This window comes from Polyodon spathula, chromosome 11, assembly GCF_017654505.1.
Source record: "Polyodon spathula isolate WHYD16114869_AA chromosome 11, ASM1765450v1, whole genome shotgun sequence".
In the NCBI taxonomy this organism is placed as follows: Eukaryota; Metazoa; Chordata; class Actinopteri; order Acipenseriformes; family Polyodontidae; genus Polyodon; species Polyodon spathula.
In genome coordinates, this window is record NC_054544.1 from 27,838,883 (window position 1) to 27,859,675 (window position 20,793).

General features: G+C 45.7%; 1 protein-coding gene across 2 annotated transcripts; it reads left to right on the forward strand.

Annotated features, from left to right (window-relative positions):
• The first annotated feature begins 384 nt into the window (after positions 1 to 384).
• On the forward strand, positions 385 to 19,091 carry LOC121322900 (run domain Beclin-1-interacting and cysteine-rich domain-containing protein-like). 2 transcript variants are annotated; one of them, XM_041263464.1, is made up of 22 exons: positions 385 to 671; positions 2,868 to 3,021; positions 3,239 to 3,322; positions 3,468 to 3,627; positions 3,961 to 4,067; positions 4,289 to 4,451; positions 5,584 to 6,036; positions 6,706 to 6,750; positions 7,526 to 7,621; positions 7,734 to 7,849; positions 8,194 to 8,404; positions 8,701 to 8,805; positions 11,734 to 11,797; positions 11,903 to 12,035; positions 12,443 to 12,588; positions 13,064 to 13,128; positions 13,277 to 13,515; positions 15,004 to 15,065; positions 15,508 to 15,661; positions 16,169 to 16,262; positions 16,578 to 16,693; positions 17,374 to 19,091. In XM_041263464.1, the coding sequence occupies exons 1-22, from the start codon at positions 568 to 570 to the stop codon at positions 17,596 to 17,598; spliced, it is 3,096 nt and encodes a 1,031-aa protein (XP_041119398.1). In that variant the 5' UTR covers positions 385 to 567; the 3' UTR covers positions 17,599 to 19,091. The 2 variants fall into 2 exon arrangements, with proteins under 2 accessions (XP_041119398.1, XP_041119399.1); XM_041263465.1 differs by lacking the exon at positions 6,706 to 6,750 and having other exon boundaries at positions 387 to 671; positions 17,374 to 19,087.
• Positions 19,092 to 20,793: the final 1,702 nt, after the last annotated feature.

Consider the following 20,793-nt stretch of genomic DNA (forward strand, 5'->3'; position numbering starts at 1 on the left):
TTGCTCGTATGTTGTAGATATTTCGAGCGTAACATATAGAGTATTTTTTCATTAAATAAAAGTGCAAGGTATTTGTTCTATTTTTATAAACTGGCTTTTAATGTTATTGTCTTCTAGTTTTACAATTAAAACCTCTATTCTAATCTTTATTTGGTTACATGAAAGGATGACATTATATGAGGATGCCAATCTTTCCCATATAAAGAAATGGGATAAAATAGAAAAACAATTAAATTGTGTGTCCAAAAATACATATTTTCAACTGTTTTCAACATTTCAAGCATGCAAGGGTTAACTAATTCCTATTTCTGTCACTGAAAACAAAGCGTTACCCAGCACCGTGACACATGGTAGTTCGTGTTCTCGTACAGCGCTCTGGTAGATGGAGTTTCAGCATGGCGTCCAGAAGAAGGCTGTGGGCTGGTGACTGGTCTGAGTGACGTCAGTGTTGTGGGCGAGTGCTGTGCTTGTCAGTTTCAAGACGAGAGATACGGTTTCGCTGCTGGAAAAGAAACTCAACAACAACATGTTCACAATAATGATTGATTAAATAACAACACCGCAATTATGAGTGGTTTTACAAAGCAGACGAGCACGGATTGTTTTCAGCTGGGGTTCCCTCTTGCGCCGGGAGACAGGGATGTAACGACAGATGAGATCGAGACCAGGAGGTAATATACTCCGTTCATAATAATATATGTCCAAATTGCGTTCCTGCCGGTTTCTCGAAAGACAGGAGTATTGGTACTATACACGCAATACTAAAACCTCCCCAATCGCTCTAGGAGTATATTAATACAATCTGCGTATAACATTATTTGTCCACGGGTTATGTCTAGGGGAAGCACTGTTGTTTTACCAGCTGCTATAATAGCTTTTCTATTTTCAATTGAAGTGCCGTACACAGGTTAATAATAATAATAATAATAATAATAATAATAAATAATAATAATAATAATAATAATAATATGTGATACATAATAATAATACATGACGTGGCTTCACTGCATAACGAAGTTGCATTAAAAAAGGGGAAATTACGTCTATATACTAGTATAGTTTACCCTTGTTGTATTGTTTTATATACCTACCTGTATTCATAATTTAAAAAAAAAATGTTTTGAGGATTTCCTAGTATTACCACAGTACAAATTACACTGTCATTGAGAAGCCCCCAAAAGACTGCTGATTTAACATCGACAGGGCTGAAGAAAGAGAAATACGTAATATTGACTTTTACAGAAAGTGAAATGTGTGGTGCAGTGAAATCGGCTGCCTACGTGCCAGTTACAATCCGACGGTTAGTATAACAGCGGCCTTAACTGATCGTAGCCAGCAATAGTAATCTGGCTGGATAATCTAGTGAGGTGTGTGTTGCAGCTGCTGCGTCTGCGTGACTGCGAGAAGACAGGCCCGCATAGAGTGCGAAGTGTTCGGGCAAAGGGTATTTTTTTTTCTTTTCTTTTTTTTTTTTTAACAGTGTTACTCCTAAGTGTTTTCCACTGCATCAATTGACTTTGGCTGTGAAGAACTGAACTTCAACTTGAGACTCCTGTTGCACAGCACTATCACCCATTCCAGGCTTTTAATACCATCTAGATTAGCCACATTGTATAGGCTAACAAGCTCAAGTATGTCTGATTAGACTAATAGTAAATCCAGGAGTGGATCAAACTGCAGTATTTTCCAAGATTCATGGAGGGGTGGGCACAGCTCTCTATTGGAATGCTGGGGACATTCCATTCTACACGCTTTGATTTCTCTGTCAAATTCGAAGTGTAACACCAGCATGCACCACACCCTCCTGCAGAGCCAGCCTGTTGACACTAGTTTCACTTGGGAATTTGCTGGAACTATAAAATGGTTGGAAATGTAGCTGTTTCCTGTTGTTTTCTGTCCAGAGTCCAGTCCATAATAGTTCTGTTATTTATGGAATTTGCCAGACCTTGTTGTGGTGTCAGCTCATTTTGGGATATTGTTGGGGTTTTACTTCTGCTTCCTTTTTCAGAGTGTTTTTTTTTTTTTTTTTTTGTTTGTGGGAGTGCATTGTTTGAAACATGTCAGAACTGCAAGCGGATTTAGTTTAATGACGTAAACAGCAAACTTCACTGTAGTCCTTTAAGTCCGTTGCATAGCAGTTTAATTTGGTTTTACTGTGAGCTCCATTACCAGAGCTACACTGCAGACTGCAGGTCATAAGATCCTGGTGTGTGTTTAAAAACTGAATAGAATCTAGTATTAAAGAAAGGCTCAGGGCTGCCTGTCTCTGATGTAACACCTTCTTCATAGTCAAGTATTCAGATAAGAAGCACGCTAATACGTGACTAAAGTACAAGTCCACACTGTTGGGTTTTAATGTTTTATAAGCCTCATTACTTCTGTAAATCCCAGCCTTGTGAGGTTGAAAGGCTGTTGGAGATTGCTGTGCAATGTGTTGCCGGTAGATTTTGTCCAGCAGGCAGATTTGATGAATTGGAGCAGTGTTCCAGATTAGAATTGACCTTCTGATCCAGGATGGCTCGCTTGCTTTTCCTGAAAGCTCTCTGTTGGTTTCCTGCTCTTGAGATTAAAGTAAAATAGATTGCATTGCTGAGTGGCATATTGAACTTCCTTTTCAGGGTTTCTGCTGAATCAGAGAATTGGTCGTCTGTGGAGACCTGGGCAGAAAGCACATGACAGGTTATTTCACAGGAAACAAAACCCTGGGCCTGCCATTTGCCCATAGGCTATGTTCATTTTGTGAAATACTTTTTCTTTTGTTTTCTGAGCTCAGAAGCGTGTCTGCAGAGTTTCTCCTTGTGTGTCCACACTCTCTCGCTCTTTCTCTGTGTCTCTCTCTGAATGCGCTGTGTTTGCTGTCACTGCAGGAGGGAGCACTGGAAGCTGCTGGGCAGTCTGAAGACCACCGTGGAGGGGCTGCTGTCCACCAACAACCCCAACGTGTGGTCCAAGTACGGGGGGCTGGAGCGACTGTGCAAGGACATGAACAACATCCTGAGCCATGGACTTTTGCACGACGAGGTGCTGGACGCTGCTCGCTGGGGTCCAAACAGCAGCTTTGCTTTAATGATTCAGAGTCCCTTTACAAGAACGCACTGATTCACGTGATCCTGCTAGTGCAGTGGTTCCCAGTCCCATAACAGCATTTATTTTATATATAATCTATATCTCTTTTCTAACCCTCCCAGGCTCTGCTACTCCACCAGCACTGCACTCTGACACTCGCATCTTTTTGCAGGTTTACTGCAAGCAGAAGGACTACTGGCGCTTTGTGTGGTGCGTTCGCTACGTCAGCCCGCAGCTGGCACCGCACGTCAACCAGGTACGGAGTTTGTGTCTTTGTCAATCGTTCTCCTGCACCAAAATCCAGCCTGAAATGTTGAAGATGTTGGATTGCACTTGAGGGGAATCTCAATAGATGTGATCCAGTCCCCTCAGTCTCTCTCTCTCTGTCTATCTGCCCCCAGTTCATGAACCTGGAGGAGAGGAGCCCGAGGCCTGGCCTGCAGCCCAGCGAGCGGCACAAGGCAGAGCGCTGGCTTCACTACAGCCTGCAGTTCCATTGCCTGTCTGCACAGCTGCGGCCCCTGCTGCACCAGCGGAGCTACACTCGCAAATTCTACACAGGTAACCACATGCACTAATTACAGCACAGGCATGCCTTTGCACACGCGGTTTCTAGCAACCGGTCCGCAAATTGTAGCACAGGTGTGCACCTGCACACGCAAACTCTAGTACAGACATGCAACTACGTAAGATAGTTGCAGATCATGTTGGAGCTGTCTTTTGTACATTGCCATGAGGTGCTGCGTTCTTTTCCTTTCTTTTTTTAATTGATTTGTAAGCTGCGGTGCAGTGGTGGAATATGATGGAAGCACACAGTTTAATATTGTTGTTGTACAGCGTTGCTGTAAGCACAGAGAGTAACCCTTGCTCTGTTGTTGCCCCCCCTCCTCTCAGACTCCGCATTCCTGCTGAGTGACCCCCATGTGACGGCCATGTTCCAGTGTCTGGAGGCTGTGGAGCAGAACAACCCCAAGCTGCTGGCTCTGATCGACACGGCCATGGTGAGAGTGGGACTCTGCTTCTGCAGTTCTGCCAGGCTGGGGCGCAGCGTACCTCCTAACAAAGTGAACACTGTGACTGAGATTCTTTGTTGAGTGAAATTTACAACCCTTTTCAGTGAACAAGTGCATCTTGCACATTCTGTGTGTCATGACGGTTTAGTACTGAGTTAAGTTGCAGTATAATAAGCAGTTCCACTCCTTAACTGTCTCTTTTCCCCCAGCTGGCCCACAGGAAGGAGTCCCCTCTGCTGCTGATGAAGAGTCAGAGTCTGCTGGCCTTACCAGAGTCTGTGGGCGTCCTCCCCCACAACGGGGTGCAGCGCAGATACACCACCTCCTACAGCAGCCAGCAAGCAGGACAGTGCAGCCCCCTGCCTAGCACAGGTAACACAGATACACACAGTGCAGCCCCCTGCCCAGCACAGGTAACACAGACACACACAGTGCAGCCCCCTGCCTAGCACAGGTAACACAGACACACACAGTTCAGCCCCCTGCCCAGCACAGGTAACACAGACACACACAGTGCAGCACCCTGCCTAGCACAGGTAACACAGATACACACAGTGCAGCCCCCTGCCTAGCACAGGTAACACAGATACACACAGTGCAGCCCCCTGCCTAACAGAGGTAACACAGACACACACAGTGCAGCCCCCTGCCTAGCACAGGTAACACAGACACACACAGTGCAGCCCCCTGCCTAGCACAGGTAACACAGACACACACAGTGCAGCCCCCTTCCTAGCAGAGGTAACACAGACACACACAGTGCAGCCCCCTGCCCAGCTCAACACAGATACACACAGTGCAGCCCCCTGCCTAACAGAGGTAACACAGATACACACAGTGCAGCCCCCTGCCCAGCTCAACACAGACACACACAGTGCAGCCCCCTGCCCCAGTTAACACAGACACACACAGTGCAGCCCCCTGCCTAGCACAGGTAACACAGATACACACAGTGCAGCCCCCTGCCCAGCTCAACACAGATACACACAGTGCAGCCCCCTGCCTAACAGAGGTAACACAGACACACACAGTGCAGCCCCCTGCCTAACAGAGGTAACACAGACACACACAGTGCAGCCCCCTGCCTAGCACAGGTAACACAGACACACACAGTGCAGCCCCCTGCCCAGCACAGGTAACACAGACACACACAGTGCAGCACCCTGCCTAGCACAGGTAACACAGATACACACAATGCAGCCCCCTGCCCAGCTCAACACAGACAGGTACACACACACAGTGCAGGCCCCACAACAGGTAACACGCACACACACAGCACAGGTACCCCCCATGCACACAGGTGACACCCCCTCCTACTGCAGCCAGCTGGTTTATTATTTATTTGTATTTCATTCACTGATATCATGAAAATGAGTTCAACCGGCGGTTTATTAAAACTGACCCACAGCACAAAACCTCATATGCAATGCAATGTATTGCATTCCTTGTGCTTAATGTAATACGTTCCTCATGCCAAACTGCCTGTCCCTGATTTCCCCTGCAGTAGCCGGTCAGTTTGGGAGCCACATGGAGCGCTCCGGTGTTGCCCAGTCTTGGCTCTGTGCAGACAGAGGAATCGGCACGCTGCCCCCTGCACTGCCCAACTTCTCTGTCAGCGAGCCCGCCACTCCAGCAGGCAGCGTCCTGGCCACTCACGCCCCTGAGGACCCCTACGGAGAGCTAGATGATGGGCCGGAGTACCTGGCCATTGGGAACCTGGGTCGGCGCTGCCGCGTCTCCCACAGCAGCAGCACTGGGAGCACTGAGAGCAATGGGAGCATGAAGGGGGGCCCTCCGGCTGTAACCGCACCCTCATCCCTGAGATCTGCCCTCCTCAGCCTGCCCCCCCGGCGCTCCAGCTTCTCTGAGGGACAGGGGGCGGAGAGACCGGACGGGGCCAGGAAAAGCCACGCCCGCTCACACTCGGACACAGGAGTCACACAGGCGCGGGCACCAGGTGAGCTGAGGAGGGCAGTTCAACAGTGAGCTTTCTGATCTTACTCTAGATCAGAGAGTACAAAGGATTGAAATCATTTTCAATCCAAACCAAACACAGGACTCTCCAAAGCAGTCCTAGTTGAACCTACTGTTTGACTAGGACCTACTGTCACTGATAGAGAGAGATTTTACAATTTAATAGTTTATACAACTCTAATTTTAAATTGTCTGTGTGTGGTTTTTATTTTTTGTTTTGAATTCAACAGTACGATTATTTTCAGGTTGTAATAACAACTTAAACTCTCTCACGTGGTGTCCGTGCTGTTGAGGTTTTCAAGGGAGACGCTGTTCTGCTGTATAATTTTTTTTTTCTGTCTAACTTGTTGTTTTATTCAGGTCTGATTTTACTAAGTTTTTCCTCAAAAGAAATGTGCACTACTTTCAAATTTCAATAACTTCAAGAAAAGTTTTGCTATGAAACAACAGTTTTCATCTTCTATTCTTAAATGAGATGGTGGCTAGTTTGAAGAACAGCTTAGTAAATCAGCCTCCTAGATCTTTCTTCCCTTTCCTTCACATCCTGAGGTACAGATTGTTAACAGTAGAGCAGGTCTGACCCTGTCCTTTCCTGTAGTCTTACCATGTCTGCCTCTGTCTGTAACCCTCTCTCTATGCCTGCTCTGTGAAGGAGGACACCGGGACATCACTATTATAATTGAGGACCCCATGGCAGGTTTGCAGTGCTTCAACTCTCTGTCACGCTCGCCTCCATCGCCATTGCATGCTTGCTTTGTGCACGCTTTTGATGTTCTCTCCTCTTCAGCATTGTAAAATCCCTTGCTTGCTCCCTGCGTGCTGGGCAGGATGCTGGGCAGGATTCAGGGGCAATGTTGAACACTATGTCATTCGCCTGCCCTGTGAAGCTGGGTGTTGCCTGCTTGATTTAAAGACAGTTCAGCTAGAGAGAGAGGGTAGGAGAGGGGCTGCTCTAGTGTTGTACTGTAGCTTCAGAAGTAATGACAAGGTACAGCGACACAGGGAAAGGGGAGCAGTGAAATGAGCGAGACTCACCCTTGGAAGATGACAGTCCGCAGCTGATTTTTTTTTTTTTTTTTTTGAAATTATTTTCCATTTGCTTTACTTTTCTGTTTTCTCATTATATTGAAGTTTGTTGACATTGTTTATTTATTAATTTATTAAATGTTTTGCACATTGGAGCATTTCATATTTGATCTGTTCCCTTTATTTTTTGTGCACTTGTATTTGCCCTGGGCAGTTCGTAAACCACACTGCTGTTGTCTAGCAGCTATATAACACCAGGACAGATTTACTGAGCTCTTTATTCTGCACCACTTTTAAGGAACTGATAGAAACAACATTCTAATGAGCGACTGTAGTGTGAAACCATGTAGCCATGTAGATCTGTCTCGTGTGTGCTGTTCATTTGTCAGCTGTTTAAGCAGTGATTTGATTTTGAAGTGCTGCTAACCTGTGTTTCTGTGTGTCAGAGTCTCTCCCCGAGGTGCCCAATGTGATGGAGTATGGTGCCTTCTCCACGCACAGCAGCGAGGTCAGCACGCCCAGCTCCCTCTGCATGGAGTCCGGTGAGTGCTGTGCACTTAACCCCTTCACCGCTGACTGACTGCACCTCTTTTTAATGAATTCCAGTTTGTCTTTGTAATGATGAGACCGTGTCTGTGTTTCATTGTTCCGCAGAGGGCTCCCAGGTCAGTAGTGTGTCGGACAGCATGTTCCGCAGGCCTTCGGAGGGACAGTCTCTCATCAGCTACCTCTCTGAGCAGGACTTCGGCAGCTGTGCTGATCTGGAGAAGGTAGGCTTTAGGGGGGCTGGCAGTGCAATCTTCATGCTGTATAAAACATGAGAAATGAATTCAAGCAACGTGCGTCGAACTAATGGAGGGGGAGTGCGGATCCATTACAGGTTTACTGGTGTAAGAAACTGATGATTATAGTTCAGTGTAATGTTTAAAGACATGGCTAGAATGAAAACCTGCACAAGTACTGGGGCTTACTTCCCCTTGGTTAATTCCGTCATCAGTGTTCTCATTAGCCAGAAAGCTGTACTTTTTTATAGTTTCTTATAAGTGTTTGTAGTTCTTACTGTCGTGTTGGGTGATATGTTTGTAACCCCAGTCTGTCTGTCACATTGCTGCAGGAGAACGCTCACTTCAGTATCTCAGAGTCTCTGATTGCAGCGATTGAGCTGATGAAGTGCAACTTACTGAAGCGCGGGGGGCTGGGCTCTGAGGGGGAGGGGGAGGAGGAGAATGACCATGAGATCCAGGAGCTCAAACAGAAGATCTGGCTCCGCAGGCAGCAGATCCGCACCAGCCGCCTGCAGCCTCCCCCGCCGCACTCCCACAGCGGTATGTACCAGAGCAGCCTGCGGCCTGGATCCTGGAGCCAGAAGGAATGAAAACTTACAAACTGCAGCTTGCGTTTCTGTAGTTTTGCTAAACACATTGCTCTGCAAAAAGTTTCTTTTTTCTTCTAACATTTGAGGGAGACACCTTGGATGATCTTGCATCTTCTGATTTGTTGAGTCGTTTTCAAGGTGTACCCCCTAGAAAGGTGAAATGAAGGAACACTTGAGAAATGTCTTGCATCTAAAGGAGAATGCTGCTGTTTTTTTGCTGATCTCTGTGTCTCTGTCTCCCCTCAGCTTTCACCACTACTGACAGCGGTGGTTCCCAGCACAGCTCCCAGGAGTCCTTGCGGCACTCAGACTCCGGTTCCATTGACGAGGTGAAGGAGTGCGCTCTCAAAGGTATGAGAGAGAGAGCGAGACAGAGAGAGAGAAAGAGTTCAATTGTAGCACACTGTTGCTGAAAGAGCGCTCTCTGCAGTGTTGAGAGTGTTCTCTTTCCTATACTACCAGAGCTCTCTGCAGTGTTGAGAGTGGTGTTCTCTTTCCTGTACTACTAGAGCGCTCTGCAGTGTTGAGTGGAGTTCTCTTTGCACTCTGCAGTGTTGAGAGTGGTGTTCTCTTTCCTGTACTACTAGAGCGCTCTGCAGTGTTGAGTGGAGTTCTCTTTGCACTCTGCAGTGTTGATTGGAGTTCTCTTTCCTGTAGTGCTAGCTATCTCTCCCAGGCCTGTCTGAGGTGTTGAAAGAGTGAAGCTGTTTAATGGATGTGTAGATGCTGAGCCCTGCACAGGCTCAGTCTAGCGCAGACAGGGTCTGTTCCTCAGTCGGGTTCCAGTGCTGGAGAGCTGAGGCTGGATGTGAATGTTTTGTCGTCACACAGATGGTAATGATGGATCTGATCTGATTCTAATGTCCAAGAGCGGACTGTCTTTATCCATGGCTTCATTGTTCTTAGGTACCGAAAAAACTCCACGGGCAATCGCTCTTCGTTTGTGTGTGAGCAAGCATGTATGTGAGGATGTGCACACGCGTGTAAGAACTGGGGGAGGTGGGAGTGCAAGCATTTGCACCAGGTGCACCAAGGAATAGTACTAAGGAAGGTACACTCATGGTAAAAACATTTTATGATATACAAATATTACATAATAAAAACATATCTCTTCTAGTAACAGCTTTGATTGCTTTTCTATGTTAGATAGTTCACTAAATTGCACCTCAATTGGCCCATTCAGTATTGTAGTGCCTGACTGTCTCAACAGCTCCATTCACAGTCAAGCTCTATGACTTCTGGCCATTAACAAACTGCTGAGAATTTACTGTGTGTGCATGGGGCTGCGTCCCGGGGTCAGTTTCACTGGGGAGGCTGTAGGTGGTGATGTCTCACAGTGTGTGTGTGTGTGTGTGTGTGTGTGTGTGTGTGTGTGTGTGTGTGTGTGTGTGTGAGTGTGTGTGAGTGGCTGGTGCTCTGGGGAGCTGTAGGTTTTAGACTGCACTGGAAGGGGGTTCACTGTGAGGTTTTGGAGGTGATGCCATGTCTGCGGTTCACGGTGCAGATATTCAGGCTCAGGGTTCCCACTTATTGACGTCTTACACCTTGCAGAAGACCCCCCATTCATATTCATTATAGACCTCCGAAACATAAACACAGCATGGTGCTGGAAATGCATGCCCCTTGTAATTGCTTGATGACTGCAGTTACAGTGTGCATCCACAGGTGGTCTCTGTGTGCTGTACAATGCAGCTCATAACACAGTTGACTCATGAGAGTGCACCCTAATTAAGGGAAGGGGATAAAGATTGTTTCAATTCAATCAAGGCATGACATCGTCATCACCCCCCTGAGCCTGACTCTCTGAAGAGGTCTGTCTCAGCTGTTAGCCAGTGTTCCAATGTGTTTTTAATGCTGCTGTTAGCCAGTGTTCCAATGTGTTTTTAATGCTGCTGTTAGCCAGTGTTCCAATGTGTTTTTAATGCTGCTGTTAGCCAGTGTTCCAATGTGTTTTTAATGCTGCTGTTAGCCAGTGTTCCAATGTGTTTCTAATGCTGCTGTTAGCCAGTGTTCCAGTGTGTTTTTAATGCTGCTGTTAGCCAGTGTTCCAGTGTGTTTTTAATGCTGCTGTTAGCCAGTGTTCCAGTGTGTTTTTAATGCTGCTGTTAGCCAGTGTTCCAGTGTGTTTTTAATGCTGCTGTTAGCCAGTGTTCCAGTGTGTTTTTAATGCTGCTGTTAGCCAGTGTTCCAATGTGTTTTTAATGCTGCTGTTAGCCAGTGTTCCAATGTGTTTTTAATGCTGCTGTTAGCCAGTGTTCCAGTGTGTTTTTAATGCTGCTGTTAGCCAGTGTTCCAGTGTGTTTTTAATGCTGCTGTTAGCCAGTGTTCCAATGTGTTTCTAATGCTGCTGTTAGCCAGTGTTCCAGTGTGTTTTTAATGCTGCTGTTAGCCAGTGTTCCAGTGTGTTTTTAATGCTGCTGTTAGCCAGTGTTCCAGTGTGTTTCTAATGCTGCTGTTAGCCAGTGTTCCAATGTGTTTTTAATGCTGCTGTTAGCCAGTGTTCCAGTGTGTTTTTAATGCTGCTGTTAGCCAGTGTTCCAGTGTGTTTTTAATGCTGCTGTTAGCCAGTGTTCCAGTGTGTTTTTAATGCTGCTGTTAGCCAGTGTTCCAGTGTGTTTTTAATGCTGCTGTTAGCCAGTGTTCCAGTGTGTTTTTAATGCTGCTGTTAGCCAGTGTTCCAGTGTGTTTCTAATGCTGCTGTTAGCCAGTGTTCCAATGTGTTTTTAATGCTGCTGTTAGCCAGCGTTCCAATGTGTTTTTAATGCTGCTGTTAGCCAGTGTTCCAATGTGTTTTTAATGCTGCTGTTAGCCAGTGTTCCAGTGTGTTTTTAATGCTGTTGTTAGCCAGTGTTCCAGTGTGTTTCTAATGCTGCTGTTAGCCAGTGTTCCAGTGTGTTTTTAATGCTAACGGTCCTTTAAAGCAAGCTTTTGCTATCTCTTAACTTCCTGTTAGAATGGCTTGTTGCTGTCTGCCTCTGTTAGCCCCCCTAGGCGGGATGTTGCTGTCTCATCAGTTCCATGTCGGCTGGATGTCATAGTTTAGCTCATTCCCTTACAGGGTGGCAGGGTGCTACTGTGGTGTCACTCTCTACTAGTTCCCCCTTACCACAGGATGTCGGTGTCTGTCGATTCCTTGTGTCACGGTCTCTCATTTTGGTGTCACACTCTGTTCATTCCCTGTCTGCCCATTAGCTATTCCTGTTGGTTTTCCCCCTCAACAGGGTGGTACTGTTGTAATTAACAGGGTCTGATGTGTCTGTCACTGTGGGTTCTTTGCAGACGCTGATATTAAGAGGAGCCTGACCTGCTGCAGTGGCAAGTCCTTGCTCAGCTCGGAGTCCATGTGAGTTGCTGTCTTCACCTCGTCATGGTCATGCATGCACTCACACATGCTTCCCTGCATACACTTACACAAGCCCCCTGTCTGTGTCCCTCTGTGTCTGTGCAGCTGTCACTCCTTTCTGCAATCAAACTCTGCCGAGTCAGTGGCGATGGGGTTGCTGCGGCAGTTTGAGGGGATGCAACTCCCTGCCGCCTCCGAGCTGGACTGGCTTGTCCCCGAGCACGAAGCCCCACAGAAGGTAGGGGTGAGAGCGCTGAAGTGCTGTCTTTAAAAAACGCAAATGTATTGCTCATTTGAACTTGTTACCAAAGTTTAATTTGTACCATATTGCAGTAAAAAAAAAATACAAATCACTCAGGAGTCTGTGTTTTATTTATCCTCAAATGTCATTTATGCAGTTTAAAATGTAATCTTTGGCAGGAATGACCATGTTTGTATTCATCCATTTATTCATTCATAGACCATCATTTATAAATTTTGTGTGTGTGTGTAGTGATCTATGTCGTTTCGTGACCGTATCCTGACCGTGCCCCGTAAAAAATGTGTGGCACATTTTGGGTTACTTGTTTTGAAGCATTATCCTTGATGGGCACTAACGTGTATATGATTTGTATTTCTTTCTTTGCTTTGTTTCTCCCGTGCCAGCTGCTGCCGATCCCGGACTCGCTGCCGATCTCCCCGGATGACGGCGAGCACGCAGATATCTACAAGCTGCGGATCCGTGTTCGAGGAAACCTGGAATGGGCTCCTCCTCGACCACAGATCATCTTCAACATCCACCCCGTGCCCAAGTCAGTGTGTGTGTCAGTGTGTGTCAGTGTGTGTGTGTGTGTGTGTGTGTGTGTGTGTGTGTGTGTGTGTTAGCAGAGTTCACTAGGTATCTGTTTACTGCTTACTGCTGCAAAATTAATTCAACACATTAGTCATTGGCTTTGTCGTTACTTGGATTTTCTTTTGTTTTGTTTTTTTAGTATATTCTGTATTGCAAAATAACATAGCATATAGTTTAAGTACACAGTTTCTGCATGTTAGTTTTCTCATTGCATAAGTTATTCCTTGACTTGTCCTGTAAGTGTCTTTGTGTAAGCGGGCCATTATCTAGTACTGCAGTGGGTGTACGTGGCTACAAATACGAGTGGAAACACACAAGGGATCTGGGTGCCTGGGGTCTGTTCCTCCCAGAAGTAAACATAGTACACAGTCACTGTTTGTAATGTAGAGTCTCTGCTGCCTGGCTCATTGTAATCATGGTGCTGTCTGTTCCAGGAGGAAGGTAGTGGTGGCCAAGCAGAACTACCGCTGTGCAGGCTGTGGGATCCGCACAGACCCCGGTGAGATGCTTTCATTCATTCATTCATGATGGGTTCCAGCAGGGATCTTGATTACTAATTATTAAACTCTTACTCTAAATATTGTATGTACTTATTATATTTGTTGTGTGTGTGTTTGTCTCTGTCTCTACTTGTGTGTGTGTGTCAGATTACATCAAGCGTCTGCGCTACTGCGAGTACCTGGGGAAGTACTTCTGCCAGTGCTGCCACGAGAACTCCCAGTCCGTGGTGCCCAGCCGAATCCTGCGCAAATGGGATTTCAGCAAGTACTACCTGAGCAACTTCTCCAGAGACCTGTTGGCCAAGATCTGGGGTGACCCCCTCTTCAACGTGCAGGACATCAACAGCGCCCTCTATAGGAAGGTGAAAGCGCTGGAGCAAGTGCGGGTAAGCGGTGCGCCGTCCTTCCTTTCACTGCTGGCCCACGAACAGCCAGGCCGGCAGGCAGACACTTTGGGAACTACTGTCCTCTACTGTGGTCTAAGTCAGGACAGCTTTAAACCTGTCTTACTTGACTCAAAACCAACACAGCAACAAAAAAATATTTTATGTCATAAAAGTAATGACCAAATGTAACTATGGGTTTGTGCTTTATTTATGTAGCTTTTGCTCCTAATGAAAGTTTCCATGGTTTCTTTTATTTCTAGTTGAAATAGCAATGCAAACTTGCACTGGAGCAAAGCTTCCTAAAGCTGTTCTTTGTGTTGATATACTGCAAGCTGCCAGTTATAATAATAATAATATAATAATAAACTTTATTTTATATAGCGCTCTTAAAAGCATTCGTCTCAGAGCACTTAACAAAAGAAAGTACAACAAGTCATCAAAACACAGAACCCAAACACAAAAATACAGAATCATAAGAAAGTCTCGAAAGATTCGATTTAAAAACACTCAAAGTAGCAGAGTCCCTAATCTCTATAGGAAGAGAGTTCCACAATTTAGGGGCATAGCAACTAAATGCCATGTCGCCCATAGTGCGTAGTCGAGCACGAGGGACACTCAACAATCTAAGATCATGTAAAATTTTAAAATCGACTTGTAACCTAAAAGGCAGCCAATGCAAGGCCTCTAAAACAGGAGTGATATGATCTCTGGTGCAAGACCTGGACAGAATTCTGGCTGCAGAGTTCTGGACATATTGCAGTCTGCCAAGGATGGAATTTGAGACACCAGCAAACAGGGCATTACAGTAGTCAATCCTGGAGAACACAAACGCATGGACTAGTTTTTCAGCCACAGACTGCAAAAGCATAGGTCACAGCCTAGCTATATTTCTGAGGTGGAAAAAGAAACATTGACAGTGTTCAGTACATGTGGTTCAAAAGTTAACCCAGGATCAAACATCACACCCAGTTTTCATTTTAGAAGTAATCTCAGGCGTGGTGCCATCAACAGATACATTTAAGACATTAGTTTTACCTAGCTGGTAAGAATTGCCTAGCAGCATTACCTCAGTTTTGTCAGTTTAGGTGTAAAAAATTACATGACATCCAGTTTTTTATATCGGAGCTAAAGCTGTAAGAGCAGAGGCAGCAGCAGCAATGTTGAGTTTAGGATGAATATAGATTTGGGTGTCATCAGCATAAAAATGGTAAGTCAAACCATGTGATCTAAGAATGTGGCCTAGAGGTAACATGTACATGCTAAATGAAAGGGGGCCCAAAATAGAGCCTTGAGGAACACCAGATGTAACTGACCCGACTTCAGAACTAAACCCACCCAATTGTTGACGTCCTGTCAGATAGGAGCTAAACCATTTGAGAGCAGTGCCAGAGAGACCAAACACTCTTACTCTTATTCTTCTGGTTTTATTAACTTTTGCAGTACCTTTCTGTCCGTTAATTGAAGTTTCTGTTTGCTTGTGTCTTGCAGCTCCTGAGAATGCAGCTGGTCCACATAAAGAACATGTTCAAGACCTGCCGGTTAGCTAAGGAGTAAGTGCAGCCCTGTTTCTATTAACACTTTAGTGTGATTAACAGGGTGCAGCTTCATGAGACAAACCCCAACTGAAAGAGGTGCACTGTGCTCATAGAGGGATATACTTATACAGGAGAATTCATATTTCAACAAAGCAACATGTTGATTTGTATTGTTTTCAATTCTGGTGGCAGAAGGGTGCTGAGCGTCTCTCTCATTTTTCCTTTGCGTGTCATCCTCCACGTACCCTCCAGGTTAACAGGTATCTGTTCTGGATTATTATGAAATCTGCAATGCCTGAGATGTACATTGCACCAAGCTGTATGCTTTGATTTATACACTCCCGTGTGAGATGAGGAGAGTTGCGTCTGTCCTATGCTGCACATGGAGGTGAGCAGCTCTGTGTGTGGTGGCTGTTGTGTTGGCCCCTGACGCTGTGTCTTGTGCTCCCCCCGGCAGGTTGCTGGAGCAGTTTGACCAGGAACCTGGTCACTTGACTGAGGACCTGCACCTGTACTCTCTGAGTGACCTGAGCGCCGTGCGCAAGGGTGAGCTGCCCCCCCGCTTGCGAGAGCTGGTGCGCCGAGGGGCTGCACACGTGCACAGCTGCATGGTGAGGAAGCACACACGCACACACACACACGCATGCACACACACGCATGCTGCACGCACCACGCTGATATCCTGTACATTTACCTTTCTGAACTCCACAAAGGCATGCATCACCACAGTAATGAAAGTTGGGTCTAAAGTAAATACTCTTGCATTGAAAGTTTTAAAACAATTTATGTTGAAACAGTATGGGCATGTTTACAAAGCATTCTATCAGGGATGCCATCTCCCAGTACACTATACCTCTGTCCCCAAAAGCACCCACTTTGTAGCACATACAGCACATTACATTTGATCTTGTGTAGCCACTGCTAATTGCCAGGTTTTGGAGTTGTTGCACATTGTAGGAAGATGTACATTGTATTTTTGGTTTTAGATTTATTCTGGAAGCATTCTGCCGTGTCATGTATACATACTGTCAGGTGTTCATCTGTAACCTCTGGGTCACTCCGGTCCACTGAGCACTTTCACTAACCATCTCTCCCCTCCCCTCCCCACCCCACCCCAGCTGTGCCAGGCAAAGGGCTTCATCTGCGAGTTCTGTGGGAATGACAAGGACATCCTCTTCCCTTTCGAGCTCAATAAGTGCCGCCGCTGCGAAGGTGAGGCTCCTCGCAACCGTGTGTGTGTTTTGTGTGTCTAGACACATTATATAACTTAACAGATGTATGCCTGGTTTCACGGCATCCGATTTGCATTAACATCAGACTACCTTATCTAAGTTAACAGAAGGTAGTTCAAGCTGATAATTAGCAAAACAGTGTGGCCTTCATGTCAAAGATTTGTGCTAATTGAGGGTCTGTGTTCCTGAGTTTCCCGAGACAAAAAGTATATTTTTTTTACAATAATTAGCAAAGCACTGTGGCCTTGGTGTTGCATCTGAACACTGACTGTGTCCCTCTCTGTCTCCCCCTCAGAGTGCAGTGCCTGCTATCACAAAAACTGCTTCCGCTCGGAGGACTGTCCGAGGTGCAGGCGGCTCGCTGCACGACGTGAGCAGTTGGCCAGACGGAACATGGAGCAGTATGAGGAGGTGCGGGAGAGCGAGGAGCGGGGAGGGGGTTCGGACAGAGACAGGGGGGGGAGTGAAGAGAGAGACTGAGACCTGGAGAACATGACTGTACAGCACCGACCCTACAGAGCCCACCCCCTCCTGTACACTACCCCTCGCTCTGCACGGCATCACAACACTGAGCTATACCATGAGCACAAGCCTATAGACTTTGACTTCAGTTCAGACATTCTGCTTTAAATGACAACATTTTTCTTTACTAAAGAGTTATACCGCAGACCACTGAAGCTGCACATAACTGAGAAGCTGCGCTGCCTAACACAGCTGTTTCTCCCTGAGCACCAGCAGCAGGCTCTAGATTGTCTCTTCACTCACAGATCTTCTTTCCTCTTAATGCTTCAAACTCACATATAGAAATCTATCCAGGCGGTCATTTCTGTTGCAGCACAGATTCCTGTTGGGTCTTGGTTGACAGTGATGGCTGTGTGCACCTGACAGGGTTGTGCGCCCCCCAGATTGCACAAGAAAGAAAGACCGGGGTTCAAAATCAGCTGGACCGGATGAAACAAACATTTAAAACACTGACTTTTTATTTATTTATTTATTTATTTATTTGTTTGTTTGTTTGTTTTTTTGGGAGACCTCACAGTGCTTTGACCTGAAGCAGATCCCCAAACAGTTGTACTGTCCTTCATTTTCAGGATTTTAAAACATCCCACTTGCTGTGTCGCTGTGGGGGGCTCTGCTTGGGTGCGTACAAGTCTGGATCAGCCCCCGCTGGCTCTTTGTGGCTCTGCGTTCGTGTTGGACTCCTTGCCTGGTTCTGCAGAGGGTGTGGGTTTGGAGAAATTATATCAAAAAAAGTATGCATGAATGTATTTCTAAGCAGGGTTGCGTTTTGTAGTAAGAAGCTCTGCGTGCTCTAATGAAGACAAAACTACCATTCCTCAAACAATCAGGACTGTGCAAGCCATTGAAAAAGTCAGACCCTGCTAAATCTGCTCTGAATGGACCAGATCTGTCCAAACAGGAGCAGCTTTGTCACGGGTCAGTGCACGTAATGGACAGCTGGAGATCCCAGTAATTCACTTGACATGACAGTATTTCAAAAGAATGCATTGCCCTCTGTGTCTGTAAAACAACCTCTACATCCACCTGATGAAGATGAGGTTTTATTGCACTGTTATACAATCTATATAGAAGAATCTGTAGAATCTATAGAACACCCCGGGGACTTCCTGCGCAGGAGTGGTTATGAGGTTAAGTGTGTGTGGGAGTGAAGGGGAGTTTTGCAGTGCAGCTGAGAGTGTTGAACACTGATGAAGCTGTGTGCTGTAGCTTTGCAATGAACATTGAAATATATAAAATCATCTCCTGTAGAAGCAGGGCAAGCTGGAAGTCCTGCAATTCACTTTTTAATATGTATAATTTAACGGCTGAATGTGTGAAATGTCCTGGAACACGGCTGCCAACAACCAAACAAGGCTGAATTGGAGCTCCGTGGACCTGGGTTTCCAGTGAAGCTTCTTACTCACCGTGTGTGTATAGTACAGAAGCAGTACTGAACTAATTTATATATTATGTGTAATTGTGTTGTGTGTGTGTGTGTATATATCCTGTATTATTAATCTGCCTCAAAGTCTTGCTGTAAATAAGAACGACACATTTTATAGGATTCTATTACCAGTTTGAGATGGAACAGAACCTGAGACACTGCACTGAACCGTCCTAAAATAGAAAAACACAAAATCAACTAAACTTGCTTGTGCCTTTGTTTGTTTGGTTCTTTCTTTCTTGTCCAGTTGAGATTATGTGGGATGAATCTTGCCCAGAGGTTAGTGGTCTAGGATGCAGTTTGGAAAGCAGTGGATTCATCAGCTCTGTGGATAAGATGCAGGGCTGTGAGAATCCAGCAGTCTCAGCTTCCAAAGCATCTGAAAGAAATGTTACCCCAAACAGTTACAGAAACCCTGTTATATACCCTGTTAGTTTTAATTTTCAACATCAATACCCTTAGTTTCCAGGTACACAATGGAAGGGTCCATGAGGGATAAAGAAAGCTTTTCACACCACAGGTCTGCACAGTTCATGCATATTATACCTTTCACAAAAAAACACAATTACCAGTACTCCCAAATCCATCCTATTTCTTTTAGTCAGTAATTAGTACGCTTGTATTGCATTTTGTATTTTTCTTTCCTCCTCCCCTGGCTCCAAAGGTAGGAAGTTCAGAGCCTAGTAGTGCATTGCTTAAGATGTAGTCGTATATAATGGGAAACATGCCGTTCCGGTATAACCTGCCCATTGATCCAGACTGACATTCCGTGAATCCACGCCATTTCCTTGAGTATCATTTTGTTTAGGGATGTGTCGTTTCTACGTGACAAGACCTTCAGGCAATTTAGCAGAAAATACTCTGTAATCATTGCATTTTTTATTTATGTATACATTGAATTTGTTTACTGACTAACAGTTGTACGACAAAGGTTGCCCTGTTGATTTACTATTCTTTTAAACAAGAGCTGCAATAAAGAAGAGCTCTGTGGAGACATCCACGCACAAGTTACATTTGGATGTAAAACAATGATACACACACCAAAAGAGAACACAACCCCTTTTCACCAGCTTTACCTACAATTAGTATTGCAATTTAAAGTTTGCTTTTTTCAACGTGTATTCTAATCATCAGAACCTTGCCGTAGCAGTAAATGAGCACCTCGACCTGTGAAACACTTTGTTCTGAGACTGTGCTCATTACTCTGAGGTTGACAGTGACTGCACTAGCTGAAACCTTTGTCTACTTGTTATCGCGGACAACTTTTAGAATCTATGAGCGTTGTTGAAATGATTGCTTGTGGGTGGGACAGATCATAGTGGCCCCTGTACTCTGGAGCTCTAGAGGTTGTACCAGATGCACCACATGCAGGTGATGATGAGGGCATACAGCGTGATGACCAGGTAGACCCTGAAGAGCAGGTAGTCCAGGACGTAGCCCATGTGGATTCACTCCTTGAGGTCCTGCTGGAGGCGCAGGGAGTTAATGTGGGCGTGTACTGTGCTCAGGTCCCGACAGATCTGCTGCAGCTCCGGGCTAGGCAGCGGGGGCAGGCTCACTATCGACACCTCCATGTTCTGGGTCTCTGGGTCTGCCGACGCAACAGGAAACCAACCAAATGCTTTATTCAGTAGAGGAATTTTGTTTACCTTAACATTGGGGTGTTTTGAGGGGTCCTGGAAAAGGGGGGAGTGACTATTGCAGTAAAAAGGTGCAATTTCATAACAGGTGCCACTTATACACAGGAATTTACAGCACGTTATAAAAAATTAAGTGTGTGGGGTTAGTGGTTAGGGATTAGGGGAGGGAAGCCCTCTACATAGCAAAGCTGGAGCTTTGTGTTTTAGCCCCTGAGTTGTGTGCTGTCTTACCAGTGGTGATGTTGGAGGGGGTCTCTGGGTGGCTGGGTGCAACTGGGTTGAGGCTTGCAAGGTACCCCAGGACCCGGACCAGGTGTGGCACAGGCCGGTACTTCATGGAGTTGTGGTGAAGCATGTTGGTGATGATCACCGTCTCCAGCAGGCTGATAACCATCAGAGCCAGGCACACCGAGAAGTAGATACCTAAGAGCAGAGATGTGCACAGCTGCAGCTTTACCACGTGGCACAGCAGTGAAACTATTCTAAAATCCTTCTGCAGCAATTTAAGCGGATTGCATATTTCCTAATATTTAATTTTATACCTGCTTATTATGTACTATGTATTATGATCTATTCCAGTTGCTATAACAATAACTGTCAGGTTTTATAACTACTCTGGTAATGGTTACCTTGGCCAGGACAATTGGCTGAGCAGACTTCTGAATTCTGAGCATGGAGATCCTGCTTTTCAATCTAAATTTCTGATACCGACTGAGAGAGGCATAGAAAAAATCCCATTAGGATCTAATTTATAATTCAAGTGTACTACCCAGAAAACAGGACTATAGCATTGCAGCGATTCTTTTAAGGCATCACAATGGGTTTGAAACAAACATTGCACAGTGATCCTGAAAGTGGCCAAACGCCAAAGTCTCACAATCCCATCCAGCCTTTCAAGAGCGCTCCGAATCAGAGTGGCAAAGCTC

Coding starts and splice junctions, on each gene's coding strand:
- LOC121322900 (XM_041263464.1), top strand. CDS start 568: ATGAGTGGTTTTACAAAGCAGACGAGCACGGATTGTTTTCAGCTGGGG. Junction 15,066..15,507: donor ACCTGCCGGTTAGCTAAGGA/GTAAGTGCAGCC, acceptor TCCCCCCGGCAG/GTTGCTGGAGCAGTTTGACC. Junction 16,694..17,373: donor ACATGGAGCAGTATGAGGAG/GTGCGGGAGAGC, acceptor CTTCATTTTCAG/GATTTTAAAACATCCCACTT.